General features: G+C 37.6%; 2 protein-coding genes across 4 annotated transcripts in view; one reads left to right on the forward strand and one right to left on the reverse strand.

The window, feature by feature from the left end:
• SH3D19 (SH3 domain containing 19) overlaps positions 1-18,409 on the reverse strand; it is a 153,820-nt gene that overhangs the window by 84,975 nt on the left and 50,436 nt on the right. For 2 of the 3 annotated variants that reach the window (XM_014455834.2, XM_014455829.2), the window contains exon 2: positions 9,167-9,206. In XM_014455834.2, the coding sequence (XP_014311320.1) occupies positions 9,167-9,206 (40 nt within the window). Of the gene's footprint in view, positions 1-9,166; positions 9,207-10,852; positions 10,986-18,409 lie in introns of those variants that run through there. The other variant, XM_014455839.2, reaches the window with a different exon arrangement.
• Positions 12,270-18,409, forward strand: part of PRSS48 (serine protease 48) — a 34,973-nt gene continuing 28,833 nt past the window's right edge. The window contains 1 exon segment of the mRNA XM_023752685.1: positions 12,270-12,363. Within this exon segment, the coding sequence (XP_023608453.1) occupies positions 12,270-12,363 (94 nt within the window).

An 18,409-nucleotide genomic window follows, 5' to 3' on the forward strand; every position in this document is an offset into this window, starting at 1 on the left:
TGGCTACTTGGGTTTCCTATTTTGTGAGTTCCCTGCTCCTATCTTACTGAGTTACTTGTTTTTTTCTTTCTGATGTGTATTTTTTAAGGCTGGACACTAATTTTGCACCTCTGAGCATTGATTGTACAGTCATGACTTGTCTTCTCTCATGCTTTTGATGTCTTCATGTATACAGGTTTTAGATTTTTTTCACATGGGCAAATATTTTTCTTTGTGGTTTGTACTTGTTGAGCCTGAAGAACTCTTTCCCAACTTCAAAGTCATAAAAATATTTATTCAAAATGTTTCAGCTTTACTTTTACAATTTCAAGTCTTTAGATTCTACCTGACATGATACAATAAAATAAACTGCATCTGAATTTTTATAAATATGGGTAATCAATTGTTTCTGCACCATCTATTGACATGTCCACTTTCCCCAATGATCTGTAATGCCACCTCTATCTAGCATATAATACATAATTACATGTGTCCATCTGTGTCTGTTGTGGACTCTGTTTTGTTACATTGACTTGTTTCTCTGTTTGCTGACAAAACACTGTCTTAATTACTTGTAAGTCTTCCTTCTCCTGATCTTCAAAAATACCTTGGTTATTCTTGGTCTTCCTTATGAATTTTAGAATCACTATAATGAGTTCAAAAATCTTTTTTGTGATTTTCATTAAAATTTCATTGAATTTTATGAATAGGTATGAAAGGGGATTTTATAACAGGTGGTTTTAAGAAGGCTTAGAAGACTAAGATTCATATGATAATTTTTGAGAAACAGATTTGGAATTCTCTGTTTTGCTGCATTTTTTTGTCGCTGTTGTAAATTATTTCCTTGTAATAGGTAAAACATTTAAGACAAAGTAGCTGGTTTTGCAGCCTGCATACGTCACTGGGATCTATTATTCAGTTAGTGAAGTGGTAAAAAAAAAAAAAAAAAAAAAAAAAAAAAAGCTCCTAATTTTCCATTTCTGGCACCAATTGCCACAGGGCTTAACTTTCTCTATTACCTTTAGCTCTTACTTCCCACTGGATTAGTTTACCAAACTGCCATTCCATAGTACATTTTTCAAGATGTTGTTAATGGCTGTGTCTAGGAAAAAAAGTTAACAAATTCAAACAGAAAATTTTAAATCCTGTATAGTAAATCTCTCACTTGGAGTTTTATAATGTACTTTAGTATATCAAAGACTCTTAGTAGAATCAGAGTAAAAAAATATCTCCAATTTTGTTTTAATTCACCATTTCACAAACTTTTTTTATGCATGAATTTTCATTTCTTGCATATTGATTAATATCCTACAGAAAAATATTCCATAGGACATCAATTTTGGAAATGATATATTTAAACAAATCAGAAAAAGACAAGAAGAATTCAGATATTTCTGACTTGCACACTGGTCAATGAGCAACAAGCAAAATTTAAAAATGCCAGCATCAGAAGAAAAAGCACCCTGTAAGACTTATAAAAAATGCTAGGCATTGTTTTTTCAACTTGGGGTCTTAGCATCGGGCAATACCTAATAAAACTTTTTCTTTAACTTGATAAGAGTTATGCTTTCCTTCTTATTTCAGCACCAAAATGAAAGAATAGGCAGACATCCCAGATTTATTGATCTCTCACTGTCAAAGCCATAGGAGTGTTTGGTCTTATGAAAAAAAAGAAAAAAGAAATGCATTTCTCTTATCCTTGCTGGGCCTTGAGCCTATCATTCTTGCTGCCAAGTGGCCTGAAGATAACCAACAAACATACCAAAATTAAATGACTTTTTGTTTATATCTTCTTTCTGCTCTATTGATGCAGCAGGTATTAATCTGCTTGATGCATTGCTGGCCTGGCGGGGTAGCTCTGCTCAGCTGAGGATGGCAAGAGAAGAACAGATCACTGCCAATCTCGGTAGACACCCAAACAGAAAACAATGGCCTTTCTGTTTCGATTGGCTGCCTCCTGCTTACCCCCTACCAGGGATAGAGCCCCAAACCTGGGCATGTGTGGACGATGCCCACCCATCTGAGGCACACTGGCCAGGGCCCATTTCTCCTTTTTTTTAAAAAAAAAATATATTTTTATTGATTTCAGAGAAGAAGGGAGAGGGAGAGGAAGATAGAAACATCATTGATGAGAGAGAGTCATTGATTAGTTGCCTCCTGCACACCTCCTACTGGGTATGGAGCCCGCAACCCCAAGCATGTGTCCTGACTGGGAATCAAACTGTGACCCTCTGGTTCATAGGTCGACACTCAATCATTGAGCCACACCAGCTGGGCAGGACAATACTTCTTAATGTTGCTGTAACAAACATTCAATAATAGTCATAGGCAAGCTTTTGAGGATCAAGTTCTTCCCAATTTGCAAGAGGAAAATATTGGCATTTCCCTTTCTCTCTTGGAACTACATAGGGCATTTATTCAATAAACATTTATTTAATAGGGGCTTATTGTAGACCAGGCACTATATTAAGCTAGGGCCTTGAGCCTATCATTCTAGGACTAAGACTAATAGCACAGTCCTTGAGAACCTAACAGTATAAATCAGAGATTAATGAATAAAATATCTCCTGAATACCCTCAAGAGTACCAAAATACTGCCTGAAGTAGAACTATGAAGATTTGAATCCTGACTTTAGAGTAAACATGCTCTCAGAGATTGGGAGTGTAAGTCCAAAACAATGGGTACTCCATGCTCATAAAGTTGGAGACTTTTCTTTGTTTTCTCTTGTATCCTGAGCCTGGATTAGGGCCTCTCAATAAATATTTATTGGTTATCGACTGTACACAGGGCTGCAGCCATGTGTGAACCTTTTCTAGTCTACCTTTTCCTTGCAGTATTTCCTCATATGTGGTCCATTCCATCTTTGACCAGCTATGTCACAAAAGCCATCCACACCCCCATTGTTCCACCCACAGATTCATATCCTGCCCTCTGGGACTTCATGGAACACACAGAACAGTTCCCTCCACTGCTACTTTTTATTTTGAAAATTTTAAGTCTACAGAAAAGTTGAAGGAACAGTACAATTAACACACATATACTTTTCATCTAATCACCGATTATTGATATTTTCCCATATTTGCTCTGTTTTACTTCTTGCTGTGTGTTTTTGTTGTCATGAATCATCTGAGAGTATGTTGCAAACATAAGACTACATCATACCTAACACTTCAGCATATATCTCCTAAAAATAAGAACATTCTACCACATAACAGCATTCCTATTGTACATCTAAAAAAGTAATATTAATAAACTATTATTTGGGTGCTCTCCCACCCAGGCACATGCCCACACCTTTCCCTTCCTCCTCTTCTCCCACAAGCATGCAAATCCTAAGCCAGTGGTTCTCAACCCTCTGGCCCTTTAAATACAATTCCTCATGTTGTGACCCAACCATAAAATTATTTTCGTTGCTACTTCATAACTGTAATGTTGTTACTATTATGAATCGTAATGTAAATATCTGATATGCAGGATGGTCTTAGGCGACCCCTGTGAAAGGGTCATTCGACCGCCAAAGGGGTCGCGACCCACAGGTTGAGAACCGCTGTAAACTCTAAGGGTCCCCAGGAGACTTGCAACCAGGGAAGCAATGGGCAGAGGAGGCTCCTCTGGGCTAACCCCCTGAACCTGTCTCTAGGCCCCCTTTTCTCTGATTCTCCAGTGAGCTGACATCAGTCTCGCCTAGGCTCACTTCTTTCCCATAACATTTCTAGTAAGCCAAAGCAGCCCTGTCTAGTCTCTCTCCTGTTGCTTTTTCTGTCCTAAGCCCTTCCTTGTTTCACTGTCCCAGCTTTAATAAAAGGACTCTCAAAAAAACCCCCAAACCATTATCTAAAATGAAATTCACATTAATATTTTCTTAATTATCCCCAAAGCGTTTTGTTTTAAATATGGATTTTAAAATTCCAGATTAAAAAGAAATTCAGTCTGTTTTTAATCTTGAATATTTTCCCAGCCTTTTTGTATATTTCATGACATTATTTTTCTTTTTTGCCAGGACTACAGCTATATAAGTGCTAGCTACATGTACTACTGATGCATTATCTGGAAGCACATACTAATGATGATATATAAGTTGACCACTTGATAAAAAATGTGATCATCAGATATTTTTATTGGAAAAGTAATTTCTCCTTTAATAATTAAAAATGGAATAACATATTTTAAGACAGTGTGAATATCTATTCCTCCAACAACTTTTTGCCCAAGTTTTAGGACCCTCTGATGATTCTTGTCTGAATCAACGATTACATTGAAAATTATAAAATTATGACTTGCTGATTCTATGATTTTTTTCTACATGAATTTTTTAAAAAGCCAATGTGTTAGAATCCATTTTCACTGAGACATTTTTGATACTCAAATTATCCCAGAATTGGCCAGTGGGAGCCTCCTAAAGCTGCCTCCTAGGCCTTCTTGACATGACTCCATTAGTTGAGCATTTCCTATCTTTCTGTCACATCAGAAGTCTAGACTCACTTATACTTTCCCTTTCCCCAGACCTGGAATCAGCCATTCCCCCAAGAATCCCCACTCCCTTTTAGTGGGGGATATTGCATTTATGAGGAATCATTTTGCTGGTCTCTTCTACATGCCAGCCCTCTAAATGTTTGAGGCCAGTTATTTCTATCTCATACACCTCCCAAAACTTCCACACTTTGGCTAAATTCACCTGATTCCTTATATAGTCTCCTAAAACTTAGCTTTGATCTTTATCCTACTCTTCTCTTTCATATTGCCTGTCCCAACTCAGCTGCTATTTTCTATTCCAGGGGTTCCCAACCTGACTATACATCAGAATCACTAGGGAACTTCTTTCATATATAGATTCCCAGGATCTACTCACTCAATGCTTACTGAATGAGAATATCTGGGAGCATGGGACTCTGTGTGTATGTTTTTTAAGCTCCCCAAGTGATATCAACTACTGAACACTTTGATTTTTCAAGGGCTTGTGGACCCAGAGTTGAATACAACATCAAAAGTACAGTCTAGAACTATGACATTTTTGAAATATTGGACACTACAATTCTTTCAATGTAATTAAATCAATGCTGACATTTTGGGGGAAATGGAGGCAATAACATAAAAATTTTGACTCATGAAGAATTTGTGAAGAATTAAATCCTTAAGACTTTTCAAATATATTGTTGTCACATCTCCCCACTTCATGTTCAACTTTTCTTTCAGACCTAAGTGTACATAAGGATTTACATTTGTTCCAATTAAAACTCATATTGCTTTATTCAGTCAAACCTTCAGTATGTCAAAGGTTTTATGGATCCTGATTGTATAATCTTAAGTATTTTTTTACCCTTCCAACTTTATGTTACTCACAGTTAAGTATGCTGTCAAAGTTCTCTCTCTTACATTGTCTTTTTTTCCCCCCATTACTATTTTTTTTAAGTATTAAAAATACCAATTTCACAAACTTTTCTGATTGTAGTAGTGGTCACATAACTGTATCTTTGCCAAAACTCATAGAATCATACACTAAAAAGAGTGAATTTTAATGTATGTGAATTATACCTGAAAAATATCAGCCTTATACTTCAAATATTCAGCTATATTCCCCCCCCAGATTAGGTCTCACTAACTTATTTTTGATTGACAATTCCTGCAAAATGTATTGCTATTCTAACTAATGGCAGTTTCATGGATTTTGTATTTTTATTCATTGAGATAAATGCATTCTAGGGTTTGATACCTTGCAAAAGCATCAGGGTTCGGTTTACCAAGCCAGTCAACCCAATGAATGAATGAATGATCATCATTTTATCAGTTCCCACAACATAAAATGCAAAGAAAAAGTTATAGAATGTGGAATAAGGAGAAAATAATATTAGAAAAATTATAATCCTTCACAGAACGGGTTTTTAAAAAATCAAATTCTTGCCTAGGAGTGGAAGTTAAACAATTTTCTACTTGTAAGTTTGGCAAAGATTTTAAAAAATACTTTTTAAGGCTGATGAAGATCTTGTAAAACACACTGTCACAGAGTGATTAAGAGACTTAAGTAATATAAGCCATTTGAAACTATCTAATAAGAACTTAAATAATTCAATTAGAATACATATATACTAATAAAAAAATCTAGAAGAAATTACACCAAATTTTTAGCAGTAGCCAGCTATCTCTAGCTGATAAAAGGCAGACTGTTTTGTTTTTCAAAGTTTTTAAAAATATTTTTTAAAATTTCTACAATGATTCCATGTTAGTTTATATTTAGAAAGAAAAAAAGCAATACATGCTTAGAAAAACACCAGTTAAAGAAAGGGGAGGAAAATAAACCACAAAAGGGAGGAAATAGGGATAAAATAATTTTTTGTAAGGATTTAACAGTCACTGATAGGCATTCTCAAAATAAAATCCTATATAATAAAAGCCTAATATACTAAGTGTCTGGTCGTCCATTCAACCAATCAAAGCGAAATAAGCAAATGATACGCTAAGGCTGCTCAACTGCTCACTATGATGTGCACTGACCACCAGGGGCCAGTCAACCGGTTGACCAATTGCTATGACATGCACTGACAACCAGGGGGCAGACACTCTGACCAGTAGGTTAGCTTGCTGCTAGGGTCTGGCCGATCAGGACTGAGTGAGACGGGCTGGAGATGCCCTGGAGCCCTCCTTGGCTGGCCAACCTTCCGCGTCCCTCCCTGGTCCCGATCGTGCACTGGTGGGGTCCCTCGGCCTGGCCCTCTCGCAATCCGGGACACCTCGGGGGATGTTGGAGAGCCGATTCTGGCCCCATGGCAGAACAACTGGTCACTATGACATGCATTGACCACCAGAGGTCAGTGCGCTCCCATAGGAGGAGTGCCACTCAGCCAGAAGCTGGGCTCACAGCTGGTGAGCACAATGGCGGTGGTGGGAGCCTCTCCCACCTCCATGGCAGCGCTAAGGATGTCCAAATGCTGGCTCAGGCCCACTACACACGGCCTAAGCCGGCATTCGGACATCCCCTGAGGGCTCCAGGACTGCGAGAGGGCGCAGGCAGGGCTGAGGGACCCCCTCCCCTGAATGCACAAATTTCATGCACTGGGCCTCTAGTATCTTATAAGTAGTTAATAATTTTATTAAACCTGGACTCAGAAAACTATAGGACACTGAAAAAAAGGGATAGAGGACAACATAAACAGATGGAAGAACATACCGTGTTCATGGATTGGTAGAATCAACATCATTAAAATGTCCATATTACCCACCCAAAGCAATATATAAATTCAATGCACTCCCCATTAAAATACCAACAGCATATTTCACAGACCTAGAGTGAACTCTCCAAAAATTCATCTGGAATAAAAAAAGACCCCGAATAGCTGCAGCAATCCTGAGAAAGAAGAACAAAGTAGGAGGGATCTCAATACCAGATATCAAGCTGTATTACAAAGCCACTGTTCTCAAAACTGCCTGGTACTGGCATAAGAACAGACATATAGACCAATGGAATAGAATAGAGAACCCAGAAATCGACCCAAACCACTATGCTCAATTAATATTTGACAAAGGGGGCAAGGGCTTACAATGGAGTCAAGACAGTCTCTTCAATAAATGGTGTTGGGAAAATTGGTCAGATACATGCAAAAAAAATGAAACTAGACCACCAACTTACAACACACAAAAGTAAACTCAAAATGGACAAAGGACTTAAATATAAGATGGGAAATCATAAAAATCTTAGAGGAATCCACAGATAGAGAAATCTCAAGACATATGCCGAAGCATTATCTTCACCGATACAGCTCCTAGGGTAATGGAAACTAAAGAGAAAATAAACAAATGGGACTACATCAAAATAAAAAGCTTCTGCACAGCAAAAGAAACCATCAACAAAATAACAAGAAAGCCCACTGCATGGGAAAAGATATTTACCAATGTTATCTCCAATAAGGGTTTAATCTCCAATATTTACAGGGAACTCATACAACTTAACAAAAGGAAGATAAACAACCCAATCAAAAAATGGGCAACGGACCTAAATAGACACTTTTCAAAGGAGGACATAAGGAAGGCCAAGAGACATATGAAAACATGCTCAAAGCCACTAATCATCCGAGAGATGCAAATCAAAATGACAATGCGGTACCATTTCACACCTATCAGAATGGCTATCATCAACAAATCAATGAATAAGTGCTGGAGAGGATGTGGAGAAAAAGGAACCCTTGTGCACTGCTAGTGAAAATGCAGACTGGTGCAGCCACTGTGAAGAACAGTATGGAATTTCCTCAAAAAACTAAAAATGGAACTCCCATTTGACCCAGTGATCCCACTTCTAGGACTATATCCCAAGAAACTAGAAACACCAATCAGAAAGGATATATGCACCCCTATGTTCATAGCAGCACAATTTACAATAGCTAAGATTTGGAAACAGCCTAAGTGCCCATCAGCAGATGAGTGGATTAAAAAACCGTGGTACATCTACACAATGGAATACTACACTTCTGTAAAAAGGAAGGAACTCCAACTATTTGCAACAGCATGGATGGACCTGGAGAGCATTATGCTAAGCGAAATAAGTCAGTCAGAGAAAGATAAATATCACATGATCTCACTCATTTGTGAAATATAATGAACAACATAAATTGATGAATAAAAACAGATCCAGAGACAGAGAAGCATCAATCAGACCATGAAACCTCAGAGGAAAGGCAGGGGAGGGGAGGGGCAAGGGGGAGAGATCAACCAAAGGACTTGTATGCATGCATATAAGCATAACCAATGGACAAAGACACCAGGGGTTGAGGGCATGAGTGGGGTGGGGGGTATAATGGGGGTGGGTGGGTAGGGACACATATGTAATACCTTAATCAATAGAGAAAAAAATTATTAAAATATTAGAGGCCCGATGCACGAAATTTGTGCATGAGTTGGCCTTTCTTCCCCTGGCTGCTGGCACCTGGGACCTAGGCTTCCCTCCGGCCTCCGGCAGGCACCCGGGACCTGGGCTTCCCTCGCAGCCCTGGCTTCATCCAGAAGGATATCTGGTCTAATTAGCAAATTACGCTTTTATTATTATAGATTTTGTTCAGAGAAATTTCCCTGTAAAGCATCTTTAATGGCGTAGAAAATTCAAATATACAGTAACTCTAAAAGGAATACATGCATTGTTTCCAAACAATATTTTTTAAACGAGAGCTTTATGCAGAATCATTAAATATTTTAAGTTCATACCTTGAAGAACGATGCTCTGGTTTATTTCGTTCGTTGCGATCTGTAAAGTAAGAAGATAGTTACATGCCAAAATGCTCTTTAGAAGCCCTGGAAAAGTTCTTAAATACCAGCTCCCATACCATTATATTTCATAAGAACTGCTCAAAGGTTCCTGTGTCTTCTTCTGTGTAAGGCTGTTCATCAGGGTTAAGAGGGTTTGTCTGACAGAAGAGGTAGAAAGGACACAGAGAAAGACAAGCATATACAGTTTTCATGGTTGTTTAAAACTGTCTACTTGGAAAATATATCATTACGTGTATTATTTCATTTCAAAGATCTTTGCTGTTTTAAACACTTTGCTAAAAACCAAAACAAATTTAGCTAAAAGAAAGTAAGGAAATTGAAAAACCACAAATTACTCAGCTCCAAAAAATCATTCCATGAATCATGGTTGGCAAAAACTTCTAACAGGATGAGGAGGGGAAAAAATCAGCAGTCAGCTACAGCAACATCTGCAAATACACTAAGACCAGTACAACCTCATCCTTAACTCTCTATCACCCAGAGCAAGTTGGATTTCAATGTTTGAAAGATAATTGTCTAATGTGCTTTAGGGCAGGGGTGATTTCACAGTCTATCCTCCAGAGAACATTTGGCAATGTCTGGAGACATTTTTTTTATTGTCACAGCTAGCATCTAGCGGGTACAGATCAGGGATGCTGCTAAACTTCTATAATGCACCCTACAACAAAGAATCATCTCATCAAAATGTCAACTGTGCTAAGGTTGAGAAACCCTGCTTGAGGGTAAGAGACAAAAGCTGACTGCTTAAAGTTTTCAAAAACTGCCTCTTTGGGATGCTGTAAAATGTTATCAATCATCTTTAAGACTATTATACATAAGATAAAGAACCACAAAACCCACAGGTTGTCTTTTTCTACTCTGAATAACTTTTTTTTTTCAATACATGCTCAAAAATAAATAAGATCAGTGTTAAGGGAAAACTAACAACAGAAAGTAAAGTGTAAGCCACAATAAAATCCTATGCAATGTTGTCAAAATATAGTTTTCTAAAGTATCTTCTAAATTATTACTAACATAATAAAATTTAACCCTAAAAGAAAGAGTAGACAGGAATTCTTTGGTTCCCCTTAATTTTATTGCTGGTGGAGCAGCATAAAGATAATGAGAATATACTATAAAACTTCTGGAGAGAATTATGTAAGAAAAGGAGTCAGATTTACATAGTTAAATGTATATATCGATTCTTTCTGAATGGTTCATGATAATTAAGAAATGTTTTCTAAACCAAAAAGTCAGTACACAGGAAAACACTGTTGTCTGAAAGACTAACAAGGAGGAAGACTCGCAATAAAACATGTTTGTTTAGATATAATGCTCTCCCAAATGCACACTGTTAATATGCTTCTGGCTCCAATTTCTCTTGACTTAGTGTCACTGCCACTTTTAAAACTTTTGTTTTAATTTAACTTGGTTTTACCCTGCCCTTAAATAAAAATACCAGGGTTTTTCACTGTTGAATATTAAAAATTTAGTCACAGAAATACAGCACACATTTTAACCATATTTTCAATCATTCCTCTTTAGCTGTTAGCCTGCTAGTTTTGTTAACGAAAGTAAAGTATAATGTCTCAAAGTAAAGCTAGAAACTGGGTGCAGATCAGATAACAAAGCAACAGCTCTTACCTGTGGCTAACGATGAGCTCAAAGTCTGCCCGTAATACCATTTGTTGTGGCTGTGATCCTAGTTTCCTACAGTTTACGCAGGCATGCAATCCCAGGCTCCCCACCCCCCCCCCCAAATCTTCCTAGTGGTACAGCACACAAGAGGAGGGGAGAAACAGAGTCACAATGCGTGTAAACAAGACTCAGCAACTGAGGGCTTCCCTGAAGGGCCTGTTCTGATTGGCAGATGTGCTATGACCAGTCTGCACAGCTGGAATGCGGCCACTCAGGAAGCAAATGGCTCATAGCTCTCCTTCATTCTTGGTTAAAAACAGTAAAGTTTATAGATATTTTATACTTTCTGAATTAAGAAAATACAAATGCCTCCCCACAGTACTTCTCTATGGAGCTAGTAATTAAAGTCCAAGAAAATAAGTTGATAATCTGTTGAAGGACATTTTAAACATTTCCTCTCAAATTCACTCAGTGTTATATGTGTTACATTTATATGTAAATATGCATACACAGTGTTCGTAACCTATTACTCCTAAATCCCACGTAAATTATCCATTACTCACAATATTCCCATCCTCCACCTCTTAACAATGGAAAACAAATTAAAATACGTTTTTGATGTGATCTTTTTTCTCAAAGTATACAAATAATTAGACTTCAAATTTTGCCATAAGCCATCTTTTAGCTTGAATACATATAAATATGTAGTGTGTGTATGTTGTGTGTCTGTGTCTACACATATTTTTATATACTAATTTTAAGCAAAGTAATTTTTATGACAGCCAAGAATATTGTGTAATTGTCAAGAAACACACTAGTGGTAATGCTGAATTTCTGGCAAAATAATATGTGGTTGTTATTTTGGTCCAAAAGACAAGGCTGAACAAAACAAAGCACTGAGGACAGATTCAAGATTCTGGGTCTTGCCGATGGTAAAAAACAAAACAAAAACACAACAAAACATTTGGATAAAATCCCCGAAGTAAAATGATAACTGACCTATAGCAAACATGGAAATTTCATCTTGCTCTGTGCAGTGTTGTAAGCATATGGATCTTATTTATTTCAAATAAAATACTTTTTGGCACATTCCCCTTCCCATTTTTAATTCAGAGTTTCTAATTTTTAAGTAATTAGAAGAAAATATACTTGCAAAGGCTTCCTGAACTTCTACATACTTGGAAATCATATAAATAAACACACTAGCCCAAAGTCTCACCATTTCTACACAAAAAAATATTTTAGCTCTATATTTAATTTTTTTTGCAAGAAACTTTTTTCCTCATCACCATTTATCCCCTCTATGCCCTCATCTACCTCCAGCTCCCCCTGCTCCTGCTCTAATTTTAATATTTAGTTGCCAAATCCTGCACATTTACTGTGGACAATGCACTAACTCCATGGGCCCACCAAGCTGCGCATAATGATTCAGGTCAAAGATCAGCAGTACAATCTCAATGTGAAGGTCAGCATGGCTGGATGGCCATGTAAAAGTCTGTTGGTTTTTGCAGCTATATGTATGTCACAGACACATACAAACAGGGCATGAGAGTACTTGCATTCCCTATCCCTACTCATCCATGTCTCCTGGTTAATAAAGCTAATTGAGGAAATGGAAGAATACCCTGCAAGTAGAACAAAGGCAGAAAATAAGGCAGAACAGGTATAAAGGTGTTGGTGGTGATTGTATGTGTGCATATGTGGGGAGAGGTAAAGGAGGCACTGAGGAAACCCACAGTACATCAAAGGGCCTGAGAATCAGGAGAGTGGCAGGAAGCTGCACTGAGTCAGTGATTATGTGTGAGAATGCCACATTACCCAAATTTTCCTGCCATGATGACTTCTGGTTCTAAGTAGTCTGGTCATACATGATTCTAATGTTTATGTATTTAGGTGGTATGCCACTTAATATAGAAATGGGCCCCTGTTCTGGCAGAGACAGCTTTTTGAGAATGGTTAGACAGATTCTACTTATGTGTAACCACTCAGGGTGACTCTGAATCGAATAATATGACAAACACTTGGAAATGAAGATGACAAAAATGCAAATGCTATTTTTTGCTTTGATTAAAACTAAGAAGAATGGCCAACTCAGAACTTCTGAGAATCTATTGTACGACACATAGGCTTTAATGATTTGGCTTTGATCACTTAACAGTTAAGTCTTAACTGAAGAGAAAATCAAACTCCACTGGGTAAGAACTTACACTGATAATTTAAGTTGGCAGTGAAAGGTCCTAAATTGTTCTTTGAAATTAGTGGGAAGACTCAGTCTACATGAATGAATACACCCAGACACACTTGCAATAGAGTACAAAGTGGTATAAAGGAATCTGTCATGTACAAATTGGAGTACTGAAAGCTCTCTTTAGAATGAGAATTATCTATGAGGGGATTCTGCATCACATTCTCAAGCATTACTCTCAAATTCCAGCTTGGGTGTACAGTAGGTCTCGGGTTACATCGGAGATCCGTTCCTACGGTGTGATGTAACGTGATTTTCGCTGTAAGTCGCAACCCACCTACATAAGCACCTACATCACTCACATGGAGCACATACACAGCAGTAATGAAGTGAAACAGTAAAAAAAATTTAAAAGAAAGATAACAACTCCTGACCTTTACTTATGGTAAATAAATAATAAAAAAACATAAAGCACATATGTACATACGTCGAAATGACGGAACTTTTTTTTTTAATAAATAAATGGGAGATGGCAACGTAACCATGAAACGACGTAGGTCGAGTCCGACGTAACCCGAGGACTGTCTGTAAATACAGTATATTTTTTAAAAACAGATCAATCCTACAGTAATGTTTTACACCATTCAGTATTAGCTAAAGGATCCACATAATCTGAAAAGGAATTCTTTGCAGCTATAATATCATTACCTCTTTACTTATAATAAGCAGAATAAATAAACCAATGAATCCGTCCATTACAAGACAAAAGATATCCAGGTTTCTAGACTCTTATTTTGATGACTCTTTAAAAGATAACAAAACTGGATCTACTCAAATAGAACGTAGATGGAATTTTAACTGAGGCCAAAATTTCAGAAGCTTTTCTAAAATATTTAAATGGTTCTTATATTTAGGCAGAGAAAATTGCAAACCTATGTCTACTTGAAAAGAAGCTAATGGTCACTCTATAATATTACCGACACCAAGCAATACCTAATCACCTCCCCTTTCTAATTCCATTTCATCATCCTTGCTCAGATGGGTTTCCAAACTGATTTTCAGTCACTTTTGAGACTCTCACAGTGACTAGTATATTGCTCTTTTATATGGCAGGTTTTCAATAAATATATTTATTGTTGTTATCTCTTTTGATTTAAAACACCAAGAAATTAAAGATAATTTCTGTGAGTTACCACCACAGGAGAGAAATGAGGCATAATATAGAGAAGTGTACATGCCCTCTGCCCACACTTGAGGGTAAGTGGAAAGCTTGGTCTATAGCACTGTCAATACTGATACCTTTCATTAATTCCAATTATAAAGTGCCTAAACTCATTAAAATGCAGCACCCTCATCACACAGGGAGGAGATATTAGAGATAGAAGCAAAGTTTATTCAATACAGGAGTTATGTTTCAATAAAGAAACAGTTTGTGGAACCCATTTTCTCCTCCTCATACCCACTATCTTTACCTGCACTTTAGGTTCTGATCAGCACTGGTCTGGGCTGTTGTGTCTTGACTGGATTTTCTGGTTCCAGACCCATTCCCTCCAATTCAGCCAGATAAACCCATGCCTCAGAAAACTTACAAATCACTACATGCCAGAGATTCTGAGAGGATTACATGAGATACTGACAGGGACATCCTTAGCAACTTGCCTGTGCACAGTGAGTGCTCAAAAATGTCAGCTTCCATTATGTCATTAAAAGGCTAGCTATTAACTAGTTGTTGTGACTAGTACTACACTGTAATGATTATACAATTTACTTAATCTCTTTTAACCACAGTTTTCTCATCTGCAAAATGGGGAAGAATATTATCTTTATAGAGTTTTTGTGAGGATAAATGGATTAAAGGATATAATGAGCTTAGCCGGAAAATAAATTTTTTATTTTAATTGTTACTATTACTCTTACTATCATTAATGTCTAGTTCAAAAACCACCTTCTTCCTGAAACTGTCCCTGACTCCTCTTTCTCTTCAGCATCCTTATACTAATTACCTATTGCTGCTGTAACAACTTACCACAAACTATGGCTTAAAACAACAAAAATTTATTATCTTGCAATTCTAGAGGCCAGAGTCAAAACAGGTCTCAACTGGGCTAAAATCAAGGTGTCTACAGAGTAACATTCCTTCTGGAGTCTCTAGGAGAGAATATGTTTCCTGCCTTTTCCAACTTCTCAAGGTCACCTGCATTCCTTGCCTGTGGCTCCTTCTTCCAACAATGGAACATCTTTAAATCTGGCTGACCTCCTCTTCTACTTTATTTTTTAAAATATATTTTTATTGATTTCAGAGAAACGAAGGGGGAAGAGAGAGATAGAAACATCAATGATTAGAGAGAATATTGATCGGCTGCCTCCTGCGTACCCCCTACTGGGTGGGGATCAAGCCCACAACCTGGGCATGTGCCCTTGACTGGAATCATACCTGGGAGCCTTCAGTCCACAGGCTGACGCTCTATCCATTGAATCAAACCAGCTAGGGCCTCCTCTTCTACTTAAAGGACACTTATGATTACATTGGGTCCCCAGGATAATCCAAAATAATGTTTATGTCAAGGTCAGTTGATTAGCAACCTTAGTTCCTCCTTTCCATGCAATATAACACAGTCACAGATTCTAGGGATTAGGACTCAGGCATCTTTGAGGGGGAAGCTTTATTCTGCCTACCACATCCTATCTGAAATCTCACACTATTTTACCACTCACTTGACAGCACACAATAGTGTGTATTATTATTCAAGATTTTAGGCATGTGTCTGTCCACTTATATCTAATCAGTGTGTCTGAGGAATAACCTGTCTTAGACTCTACTCACAATCAGCCCTCTGTAAATGTTTGTTGATAATGGTTATTCCAATGCCCTTCCAATCCCTTTACTGCCCTGCATCCTTTGGGCTGTAGTAGGTTCATTGATATATCTGATATTGCTGAACAATATGTCTTCCTAAGAATTCCCATACATAATTTACTTTTTATAAACACAGTAGTAATTTAAGAGTCACCTTTGTTGTAAAACGATCCACATTTGGTCTAGTCTTTTATCTCAAAGTAGCTCTCATCAAATCACACCACACTTTGGAGGGAAAAAATCAGCACATTTGAATTGAAAGAAGAATCAGCTATTTAATAATGGGCTGCTAGTTCTTTTTAATAATTCTTTCAAATGGTTCAACTGAATCGTTTTGATTGCTGAGTTCAACTAACTATTGAATCAGGCTTTTTATGACTTGGGTTTTTTTATGTTAGTAGTTTCAGAAATGAAAAATCCGAGCCACCATCTGTATTGCCCCTTTTTACCCCAAGATGAATTTGGTAGAGGCTTAGGAAGATGGACATTTCATCAGGCCACTCAAGTTGTGGGAAGCAAGGCAGTGAGGGGAGCAGAAGCAGGATTAGGACAGGTCACCATCAACCCTCCTTACCTCAAGCTACCTAATGATTCTCTTAGTAATTACTTTCATACCTCTTTTTGTTACAAAATCTTACTTTTTCATCACATGAAACTTATGATTTAAGGAAGGATAAAAAGATCTTTTAGTTAAATATAAATCTTATTCCTGCCAAATTAAAAATATTAGGTCTATGTTCAAAATATAGGCCATTCCCACAGCTTTTTCTAAAGGAGTCATACATTTTACCTGGAATAAGGTATGCTGTAAGAAAGGTAACCTAAGAAAGTGTGGATGAAAAGGAGGCCATATACTAAACCTGACAAGCTCAGGGGAGGCCTGCCTGGTGGCCTTACAAACTTACTAGCAGACTGAAAGCAATCACATTGGACGGTCTGAACATAAAACTTCTTAACTAAAGAAATCATGGTGGGTAGTCAAGTCCTAGGCCATAATATTTCTTGACAAAGGTCAATCTTTACCTTACCTGAACCTGTCTATTGTCTTTTTTGCATCTAAGATAACATACTTTTGGAATACTTGCATAATCCCTGTTTCCAGACCCCTCAGGGACAGTCTCCCACCAGAGCCAGACCACACAGAACCTCTCATTGTTATCTTGTTCCCGAATACCATCTTTTTGTGCTGTAAATGTTCATTGTTAACTATCCTATACCCACCAATATAAAAGAAGTATTTGTCTCCTTTTTTGTTTTGTTCCTTTTTCCATTGATTTTTAGAGAGATTGGAAGGGAAGGGAGGGGAGAGAGAGAAACATGGATGTGAGAGAGACATATACCCGACCTGGGATCGAACCCGAGACCCTTCCATGCTTGGGCCAACACTCTAATCACCGAGCAGCCAGCCAAGGCAGAAATATTTTTCTCTTCATTTTACTTCTTATCCAATCCCAGAGATTTCCCCACTTTTCTTTCTTCCACCTCCCTAATATATCATAAATGACTTATATAAACCTCTTTATGCCTCCTCCTTTGATTCTCATGTATAAATTAAGGTGCAAAACTACCTTCTCTGGAACACACACACACACTCTCTCTCTCTCCCCCATAAGATTTTTAAAAAATATTTTTATTGATTTTTTTTAGAGGAAGAGAGAGAGAGATAGAGAGAAACATTGATGAGAGAGAATCATCAATTAGCTGCCTCCTGTATGCTCCCTACTAGGGATCAAGCCCGCAACCAAGGTACATGCCCTTTACTGGAATTGAACCCGGGACCCTTCAGTCCGAGGGCCAATGCTCTATCCATTGCTCTATCCATTGAGCCAAACTGGCTAGGGCTGGAGCATTCTCTCAATCTGTTGAGATTTTGCTTCCTGGCAATTGTCATCAGTTTGGCTCATATAAATTCATAAAAATTCTTATAGCTTTGGGCGTTTCTTACATTGAGAAGAGTGACCCAATAACAGGGATTGCTTTCAGTGTTTCCCAAATTATAATAACCTCTCGGATGGTCACAAAGCATATTAGTATCTTAAAGGTTCTGAGAAATTTTGTAATTAACAAAATTTAGCTTTGTAGGATGAACCATGTCTTACAATATCAGACTTGACATCTGGTACCTCAGCATGAACAATGTTATATTGCGTTACCTCCATCCACTCCCCTGGGAAACCAAGCTTCTTTATACAGAGCTTGGTTTTTGTCATCTCCATCTCCCGCACCATGCCTGTTGCATTGGTGACACTTCTCTAATGAACTGAAGTCCTACTGGTGCAGGGCCAGGCACAAGATCCAAACACAATCAGAAGTAGGAATTAAGGTCAAAAGAATCTCCCTTCCAATCCAATCAGGTCAAACCCTGATCTTTTAAGATTATATTAAACGTGTCCTTTCTTTAATCCTATTACTTATCTTTGAATTTGGGTTGTTTGAGTTAATTTGTATATTTTAGAATTACAAGGTTTCACAAAGAAGGCAAGCACTTAGTGTCTCCAGGTATCTACTACTGGGTCAGACC

The sequence above is a fragment of the Myotis lucifugus genome, unplaced genomic scaffold, assembly GCF_000147115.1.
Source record: "Myotis lucifugus unplaced genomic scaffold, Myoluc2.0 scaffold_1, whole genome shotgun sequence".
Classification (NCBI taxonomy): domain Eukaryota; kingdom Metazoa; phylum Chordata; class Mammalia; order Chiroptera; family Vespertilionidae; genus Myotis; species Myotis lucifugus.